Below are 9,934 nucleotides of genomic sequence, written 5' to 3'. Positions count from 1 at the left end.
AAGAAAAAACCAAACGAAAAAACAAAACAAAACAAAAAAACAAATGAAGAGCTCTCTGGCATTTAGGAGAAATGCTCCCTGGTTGCAACTTTCCACCTGTTAGACTACAAATCCCAGCGACCCATGCAAGTGAACATAAATTTCATTAGCTTCACCGTAAAGCTGTCTGGCGGCGGGTGGGGGGTGGGTGGGGAGAAGTGTTATCTCCATTTTTAGGTTGAGTAAATCACTCAATATTGCAGAGTGGGAATCTGAAAATTATGCAAAGAGACTCCAGAGCCCTCGCCTTTACCCCCAACGTGCTTCTTGTCAAGATCACTGAGTGCACACGAGGGTCTCGCTAACGATGGCTGAGGGGGAGACGATGAAGTAAGAGGAGGGGCTGAACAAAGGGCAAGAGAAAGGCAGAATGAAGCTCCTAAAGAGAAATGGACGGAATTAGGCTCCGCAGCCCTAATGGAGAAACGCGCCTTAGGAAGGAAGGGGAGAAGTTTAAGGGGAAACAGGTAAAATGAGACAGAAGTTGAGCGAGTTAGTCAAACCCTAAATTCTTTATTTACAAAACAGCCAGGCACGGTGGCTCTCGCCTGTAATTCCAGCACTTTGGGAGGCCGAGGCAGGAGAATCGCTTGAGGCCAGGAGTTCAAGACACCCCTCTCTGCAAAAAACTGTTTAAAAATTAGCCAGGTGTGGTAGTGCGCAGTTGCGGTCTCAGCTACTGGGGAGACTGAGGCGGGAGGATGGCTTGAGCCCGGGAGGCGGAGACTGCAGTGAGCTCTGATCTCGCGCCACTGCACTCCAGCCTGGGTGACAGACCCAGATCGTCTCTCAAAATAATAATAGCAATAACAAAATAAAAATAAACAAATGTAATGCACCCAACTACGCCGCGGGAGTGGCACTAGGTTTCCGCAGCGCAGCGGCTGCGCCTGGGCGCCCCAAGCAACGCGACCAGCGCTGTCAGGAGGCGAATGGGAGCCAGGACAGAGCTGGGGAGGCCACTGCGGTCAGGCGAGGGATAAGAAGGCCGTCTGCGGCGTCATTGACGGGGCTGAAGGAACACCGGGGAGAAGAGTGGCAGACAGCTCCGGAGCCGCACTGCCCTGGCGGCGCCGAAGTGGGGCCTCCCAGCGGTGTTCCTTTCAGCCAATGGCCGCGAGATGCGCCGTCCGACTGTGCCCCGCGCGGCACAGGGAGGGAACAAGCAGCCCATGGGGTGCCAGAAAGCGCCATCTTTCTAGGTGACTATGCGAACTACCAGGGAAGAGTAGCCAGGGACAGGCTTCTCTGCCCGCGGTTAACCTCAGTGCCGCCACTACTTTAACCTGAAGCCAGGCAGCACTGCCGCCCTCAGTAAAGATGGCTAACTGGCGCAGAGAAAAAGCCGGAAGCAACCGGACCTTGCGGGGAGCCGACTGAGCGCCGCGGGGGCGTGGCCTGGCGGTGAAGGGGCGTGGCCATCCGCTGTAAGCTGGGCTTGCGGTCTTTCAGTCGCACGCACCGCACCCAGTCCCGACCCTGTGGCGTCCTGGGGGCGGGTCCGCCGCCGGCCCCGCCCCCGCCCAGGTGTCTACCTTTGGGAAGCTGCCCGAGTCTCCGAGATTTGTCCCTGGTGGTCCCGCGGACTCCTCGTCCCTCCGCGGTCTCCAGCTGGCAGCGATGGAGGGCGCCGGGGAGAACGCCCCGGAGTCCAGCTCCTCTGTCCCTGGGTCCGACGAGTCTGCCAGGGACCCACAGGCGCTGCCTGTGGAGGAAGAATCGGGGGACTGCGCCCGGTCCCTGGAGGCCAAGAAACTCTGTGGGTATTTAAGTAAGTTCGGCGGCAAAGGGCCCATCCGGAGCTGGAAATCCCGCTGGTTCTTCTACGACGAAAGGAAATGTCAACTGTATTATTCGCGGACCGCGCAGGATGCTAATCCCTTGGACAGCATCGACCTCTCCAGTGCAGTGTTTGACTGCAAGGCGGACGCTGAGGAGGGGATCTTCGAAATCAAGACTCCCAGCCGGGTTATGACCCTGAAGGTAAATTCCTGGAAGGACTTTCTCCTTCCCAGCGGCGTGAGGTCCCCTTTTGGCAGGGCATGGCTGGGCGCGAGTGTGTGGTGGACACAGTAAATTGATTGGAACTGTCGTCACCGACGTGTTCAAAGAACTTTGTGCTTTGCAAAGTGCATTCCCACCCATTTCCTCATTGGGTTCCCACAAGGCAGGGACGACAGACCCATTTTACGGATCAAGAAACTGAGTTAGAGGGAGATGAAAGGACTGGCCCGAGGTCATGCATCTAGAGAGTGGGGTAGCTTGGAATCCCATAGTCTTTCTACCTCTCAGACCTCTCAGTGCTGAATCAAAACTTTTACTTTTGGGTGTGCCTGACAGTGCAGTTACCTTAACTTTCTTACCTGGGACCTAAGGAAGTCAAAATATGGTCTTTGCAATCCTCTCTCAAGGCCAGGATTCTGATTCCCGTTTCTTGATGTTTTGGCCAAGGTCAGTAAATGCTGAGAAGAGATTGGCAGGGATTGGTAAGATAAACACTTAGGTTTCACTAGTCAACCTAGATTGTTCATCTAGGCATGCCTAAACCTGTTTTCCTATCAGCAGCAAGGGGTAGGTTTTGTTTTATCGTCATGTTTAACTGAGAAAGCCTGAAGCAGTAGAAAGGCCACATTCTCTGAAATCAGACAGGCTTGGATTCAAATTGTACATTTGCTACTTAATAGCTGTGTGACCCTGGACAAGTTGCTTTACCTCTCAGAACCTAGGTGGTTTGTAAGCATTTGACACATCACAGGCATGTACAAATTGTTGAATTAATTTCATCACCTAGAATACAGCCTGGTACCTAGTGGGGTACTTAATAATTTTTTGTTGAATAAACACACGTGCACACACAAGGTGATGGAACCAAGGTCAGAGTGCTCATGTCAAGAGGAGGTGTCTCATAATTTAATTGGAAAGACAGATCTGGGCTAAGTGTTCTATGGGCATCAGAGAAGAATATGCCAGGAGATAGCCTTCCCCACCCCATCCCCATCTTTCCACCCCTCCAACCCCACCTCCAGCTAAGTGGGTATCTGTGGATGCCCCCGGGTTCAGTTCCCCTTTACTGACTGGGATGGCTGGTGACCAGGCTGGGGCACTTGGTTAAAATAATGAAACTCAGGAATCCCTGGCCAGGGAAGGCATTTACGAGGTCATGTGGTTCCTGGGTCTATGTGTCTCTTCCACAGGTTGACTGCTGTATAGAGGGTCTCCAACACATGGTCTTTATAATACTATTCCATTGTTCCTGGCTCTGCGCTAGGCTCTGGGGTGTGGAGCTAAAGCACCTCTGCCCCTGGTTCTCAGACAGCTTAAAGTCTGGTGGGAGAGACTGATGGAGAACCTGCATGAACCCTAAAATGTTCTGTAGAGACACTGTGGTAGGTCTCTGCAAGAAGGTGTGGTGACAGGAGGAGTCATTTCCACCGAGTGGAAGGGGCTAGCCCAAAAAGCATCTGGAGGAAGGACACACCCGAGGCTTCAGAGAAGAAATAGGTGGCAAGCAGACAAGAGGGAGAAAGGTATTCCAGGCCAAGAGAGCACGTGAGCAAACGTAGGGAACCATGACACAGCCCCGAGTGTCCAGGCAAATCACATGAGCCAGAAAGACAGAGGGGCCCAAACGATGGAGTTGAAGAGCAGAGCCTGAGGGCGAGTTAGGCCAAGTAGCAAAAGCCCAGTCTGACTATTGAGTAGAGAAGAAACTAAGGGAAGGGCAAGGCTGGTACTCAGGGAGCCCATCAGAAGGTGATCAGGAGAGAGTGACAGCTGAACTAGATCTGTGGCTGTGGGGAGGGGGACAATGGAGGTGGCTCGGGATAGTAGGGAAGTAGAATGGGGGAGATGTCAGGAGTGGCTGGAGTAACTGGCTGACTGCCTGGTTGGGTCAGTCACTGACAGGAGGAAACTCAGGATGAGGAGCCCATGGAACATCCAGGTACATGTCCCCTGCAGGAGACTCTCAAGTTCCAAGGGGCCAGGGACCATGTGTGTTGGCTCACCCCTGTATTCAGTGCCTAGCACCATCTCTGACACATATGTCAGTGCTTAGTATACCCTTGTCAAATGAATTAATAAAATGGGGTATTTGGGTTTGGCTGGAGCTCATCAGCATTAAGGTCATGGGGAAGACCTGGGAGGTGCTGTGGTCTCTCTGGGAGAGTGTATGGAAACAGAACACTGGTGGGCATCATGTGTCCTATTGGTACCTGCATGACAGCCTGACGGTTTCTTTCACAGACCACCCCCCACCCCCACCCCGGCACAATGCACACCAGTGAGCCCCTGAGACCGTGAGCTTGCCTCTGTTGCCATGTAGCCTGCTGCTATTCTCATGCGGCCTTGATTGCAGGCAGCTCTGTGAGAATCCCCACCCATGCCCGGTGAGCTGTCCATCTTCTGCAGCCCACCTCAACTGATCTCAGGCCTTCTTTATGAAGCCACTAATCTCCTGGCCATAAAATCCAACTTATAGACCAGGGTTTTGGGACCAGTTCTATCACCACATGCCTGGGCGACTTCAGAGGTTTAGTTTCTCCATCTATAGAAAGGGCTCCTGGGCCGGGCGCGGTGGCTCAAGCCTGTAATCCCAGCACTTTGGGAGGCCGAGACGGGCGGATCACGAGGTCAGGAGATCGAGACCATCCTGGCTGACACGGTGAAACCCCATCTCTACTAAAAAATACAAAAAACTAGCCGGGCGAGGTGGCGGGCGCCTGTAGTCCCAGCTGCTCGGGAGGCTGAGGCAGGAGAATGGCGTGAACCCGGGAGGCGGACCTTGCAGTGAGCTGAGATCTGGCCACTGCACTCCAGCCTAGGCCACAGAGCGAGACTCCGTCTCAAAAAAAAAAAAAAAGAAAGGGCTCCTGCCTTGCCTCCCTCCTGAAGAATCCAGGAGTTATTGGATGTGAAAGTGGATGCTTGGACCAGCCACCAGCCAGTGCTGGGAGACTAATGACCAGCATTTACCAAGAACTTGTTTGGAGGGCCAGAGCACCTGGAAGGTGCCACCATGTCGTCACCATGTACATGTGGCTTTCCAGTCCCCATTCATATCCATGATTCCGGTGCATCCCCAAGGCAAGAAGGATTACTCCCATTCCACAAAAGGCAGCAAAGACTTGGAGATGTCACACAGGTGAGATACCATCTCACCTGCGAGATAGTGATGGTACCAGGACCCCACCCAAATCAGAATTCAGTGCACCTCCCCTCTCTCACAGCACCTCCAAATTCCTGTATCCAGTGAGCACATTTTGAGCACCTACTGTGTGTCAGGGACTGTGTGATACCCTTGTCTCATTTCATCCTCATCATTGCCCTATGCAATGAGTCTTATTGTCACCAGAGTACAGATGAGGAAACTGAGGCCCAGAGCAGCTAAGGAACCTCTGAGTGGGAGATCAGAGCCTGATGATATTCTGTGGCCAGGAAGCATACATACCTACAGTGACCCTTTTTGTTTTTCCTGGGAAAGAGAGCATTCCTAAGCCTCCCACAACCTTCCCCTCTTCCCACACCCAGTGCCACCCTGCAGGCACAGGGCCTTGCCAACTAATCCTTGTGCTTCTCAGGCCGCCACCAAGCAAGTGATGCTGTACTGGCTGCAGCAGCTGCAGATGAAGCGCTGGGAGTTCCACAACAGCCCGCCAGCACCTCCCGCCGCCCCTGATGCCGCCCTGGCTGGGAATGGGCCCGCCTTGCACCTCGAGCTAGGTACCCAATGGGCTACCCTCCTGCCTGCACACCCAGGGCCCTGGTGATTAAGCCTTTACCCTCCTGCTGGGAGTGAGCGGGAGGAGCCCTCTGCTAAGGAAGCAGAGAGCCAGGGATATGACTCAGGATTAGTTAGGGCAAGAATCTGGGCTGAGGCCAGGTTGCCTGGGTTCAAATCCTAGTCCTATATAATTTTAGGCAAGTTGTTTAGCCTTTCTGAGCTTGTTTCCTTCCCCATAAGATGAGGTTTATAAATTATCCCTACTTCTTAGGGATGTTATGAGGATTAAATGAATTCATATACCTAAAATGGTTAGAACAATGCCTGCACATGGTCAGAACCCAATAAAAGTGAGCTATTATTACGATGACTCAAGAAATCAAACTTTCACAGAATTGCTGTGAGGAGGGTTAATAAGAAAATGCAATGTTGTAGATTTGTGTCATGAGTTGGGTAGATCAGTGATTTTTTTTTTATTTTTTTATTTTTTTATTTTTTTTTTGAGATGGAGTCTCGCTCTGTTGCCCAGGCAGGAGAGCGATGGCGCAATCTCAGCTCGCTGCAACCTCCACCTCCCAGGTTTAAGCAATTCTCTGCCTCAGCCTCGGAAGTAGCTGCGATTACAGGCACGTGCCACCACGCCCAGCTAATTTTTGTATTTTTAGTAAATACAGCGTTTCACCATCTTGGCCAGGCTGGTCTTGAACTCCTGACCTCGTGATCCACCCGCCTGAGCCTCCCAAAGTGCTGGGATTAAAGCCTGAGCCGCCATGCCCGGCCAGATCAATGATTTTTATCGCTGGTGTTCCCATAAGATAGGATCCTTTCCTCCAAGATGACTCACGAATCAAGTTTCTTGATCCCAAATCCTGTATCATCCCAACGTGGAGGATTCAGGAGACCACACCCTCCCACCCCCATGCTGCAGCCAGGAACATGATTGGCAGGTTTTAGGATCAGTATGGACCACCTCACAGCTGCCCCTGCAAGAACATGAAAAATCAGGCCCCAGTACAAAGCCACAGAGTGTCTAAAGTGCTGCATGTTCAGTTGACAGGCCAAATAGGCAAGGGCAGGACTTGTTACAAGGTACCCCCAGACCTCTGTACCTGAGTGCTTTGCATGTCCAAAGCTGAATACATCTGCCCCAACCCTTCTTCTCGTTTTTCTTCCCTCTTCTCGGTAGATTTCCCGCCGTGTACCCACTAGGAGTTGCCTCCCACCCTTCCTCAATTCCAGCCAGTGAGTCCAGTCAATCACTGTGCTGGCCATTTTTGCCCTCTGACCCACACATCAGACTCAGGTCTTTCTCGCCACCACTGCCCAGGTCAGACCTCATCTCTCAAAGTCACAGCAGTCTCCTCTCCAGTGTCCCCATGTGGAGGCCTGTGCCAGAACCCATCCCCTTCTCTGCAGCCTGAGTGAGCTTTCTTAAATGAGAACCTGAACCCGTCACTGCCATCCAAGGCCACCCCCAACCCCACTCCTGCGCTCAGGGCTTATCCCTCCTGATCTCACCTCTGCCTGCTTCCCCAGTCGCCGCCTTGGGCTTGATGCTTCGGCAGAGTCTCTGCTCTCTCTCTCCTTTGCCTGGCAAATTCTTGCTTATTCTCTATGGCCAAGCTCTAGCATTGCCTCCTCCTCTTGCCAGCCTCCTCCTGGAAGCCTTCTCAGACTTTGTCAGCTGGATTCTTTCTGGGCCCTCAACACTTTTTTCACACACTTCAAGGGAGACCTGTTCCATTGTGTTCTATTAATAATTACCCCTGTCCTTGTCCATCTCCACCCATTCCCCTTAAGGGTGGGGACCTTTTTTTGTTGTTGCCTGTATCACCTCCCTGGTGTCCTGCCTGGCACATTGGATATTTGTGGAGTGAATGTGTAAGGCAATACACTAAACCTTATAATTAAATGAGGAAAGGAATGTAAACCCCTTAGCATAACCTCAGGCACATAGTAAGTGCTCAATACATGGGAGTTGTCCTAATAATATTGTTATTCTATGTGTATATGTCTGTGCATAGAATACGCTCATACTATTACTATCATAATACTATATATACAAACATATATATGCTATCACTATTATAATAACTGTTCCTTTCATTCTTAATAATCATTAGGAATTTCTTTGGAGTTTCTTTTGAAGGGTTTCTTTGCTTCTGCATTCTCCTCCAGCCCCCACTCCCCATCCGCCAGGGAGCCAGACAACCCTGGTTTTGTAGAAAACTGCAGCCTGGGTTGATGCCGCTGCAAAGGTCAGCGTCAGACTAGAGGCCAGGAGAAACCTCTGCAATAATAGAATTCCTGCGTGTCTTAACTGAAATTTGAAGAAGCAGCTTGTGGAAGCATGGCTCTGGGATCCTCAGCCCTCTTCTGCTGTGGCGAACCTGTTGCAGGTTCTTTAATTCTGCGGCTTTGCTTCAGCACACACGGTGGGCCTCTTCCAAGCCAGCCCCTGCTGTGGGCATTGGAGAAAGGGATGGAGTTGCTGTGATGACCTGGGTTCCAGTCTCCCGAGGAGGATGCTGTCTGAGACTCAGGAAGCAGGGACGTGAGCTTCTCCTCTTGAAGCCTTTCCTCGCCTTGTAGCAAGCCTGCACTCTCCTCCCAGACCCAGGGCCTGGCATAACCTTCCTAGCCCACCTAGAAAGATGTTTCTGGTGTCTTGGGCAAGTCAGCAAGGCCTGGATTAGCCATGTGGAGCAGGCTGCCCCACCTCGCCCGCCTCCACCCTTCCTGAGGAAGCAGCGGCCCACTCCTGGGTCGTTGAAAACCTCCTGACCCATGTCTGACTTTGAGTCAGAGATTCCTGGTAAAAAGCGTCTCGTCACTGCTCTTGAGCAATCTGCAAGGCATGTTCTCTCCTGCTTTTAAGCATTTACAACTTCATTTTATACTTTACCTAAACAACGGTCTCTGCAGAGCCAAGAAAGATCAAAGGGAACCCACGAGATTTATAATAATAAGAATAGCAAGTTGCCACAGTAAGCTACAGTTTACAAAGGATCTGCATAAATGTGTACCATCCTGAAATATGCCTGCTGCCCCAACACTTTACATGCATCATCTTATTTAATCCTCACAATAATTTTATAGGGTAGTTACTGCTGTTTCCATTTCATAGACCAGGAAACTAAGGCTCAGAGGTCAAGAGACCTGTCCTGAGTCATGTAGTAAGACAATGTCAGTACTGAAATTCACACCCCAGGCTGCAGAGACTCATAACCTGCCCTCCCAAAGCGGAGGGACAGCCAGGCACTCATCCAGGGCCCTCTAGGGAGGCAGTGATCTCCTGGGCCAGGCCCTTTCTTTGTCTAGGCAGTGACTTCTTCCCAGTGGACGTGGGGCAACCGTCAGAGCTTACGCAAAAGGAGAATTACAAATAAATGCTGCTGAAAATCCTCTGTGTGGTCACTCACGGAGGGCATTTCTCCAGGGTGCCCCAGACTACAGTCTCAGGTCATTGATTCTGCCTCCTGCAGGAAGCGCTGGTCTCTGTTGGGACATCGCCATCATGTGCCGCCCGTGCCTTGCACACTCCTTTGCACTGGCGGCTTGTGCCTTCATGGGTAGCCCCTCCTGTCTTAGATGACCTGCTTGTTAGAAAGGCTGCTCTGATAAGCCACACGGTTTAGTGGGAAAAGCAAAAGTGGGGACTGTGTTTGAGTCTATAATGGTGTCACACGCTAGCTTTGACTTTGGCCACAAAACTCACGCTCTCTGAGTGGCTATTTCCTCATTGGTAAAACCCACCAGGATGGCAACCGCCAGGACTTGGCTCTACGTAGTCTCAGAGTTGATCTAGGGCCACGGGTGGCACTTACAAGAAAACAGATATTAGCAGTTAGGGAAATACTGCTAAGATATCAAAATCTTAGAAAAACTGTTAAGTTTTTTTGGTTTGCTTTGAATGAAAGAGAATAAGATGGTTAAAGTATTGATAAATAAGAAAATTTTATTTATTTTGAATCAGCTCAGAGTCTGGCTTAACGGCTACTTTGAAAGATGTGAGTCCAACAATATAGGGCTTTATGGCTTTTTTTTTTTTTTTTTTTTTTTTGAGACAGAGGCTCGCTCTGTTGCCCAGGCTGGAGTGCAGTGGCACGATCTCTGCTCACTGCAAGCTCCGCCTTCTGGGTTCAAACAAGTCTCCTGCCTCAGCCTCCCAAG

The 9,934-nt window shown here is 51.2% G+C and overlaps 1 protein-coding gene across 3 annotated transcripts in view; it reads left to right on the top strand.

Moving 5' to 3' along the window:
* Positions 1–797: 797 nt before the first annotated feature.
* The window catches only part of TBC1D2 (TBC1 domain family member 2), a 62,770-nt gene continuing 53,633 nt past the window's right edge, over positions 798–9,934 (top strand). For 2 of the 3 annotated variants that reach the window (XM_031654346.1, XM_003911457.5), the window contains exons 1-2: positions 798–2,022; positions 5,619–5,760. In XM_031654346.1, coding sequence (XP_031510206.1) covers positions 1,660–2,022; positions 5,619–5,760 — 505 coding nt within the window. In that variant the 5' untranslated portion in view covers positions 798–1,659. The remainder of the gene's footprint in view (positions 2,023–5,618; positions 5,761–9,934) is intronic. The other variant, XM_009188437.4, reaches the window with a different exon arrangement.

Source organism: Papio anubis, chromosome 13, assembly GCF_008728515.1.
Source record: "Papio anubis isolate 15944 chromosome 13, Panubis1.0, whole genome shotgun sequence".
Taxonomy (NCBI): Eukaryota; Metazoa; Chordata; class Mammalia; order Primates; family Cercopithecidae; genus Papio; species Papio anubis.
This window is presented reverse-complemented; position numbering and strand designations above follow the sequence as displayed.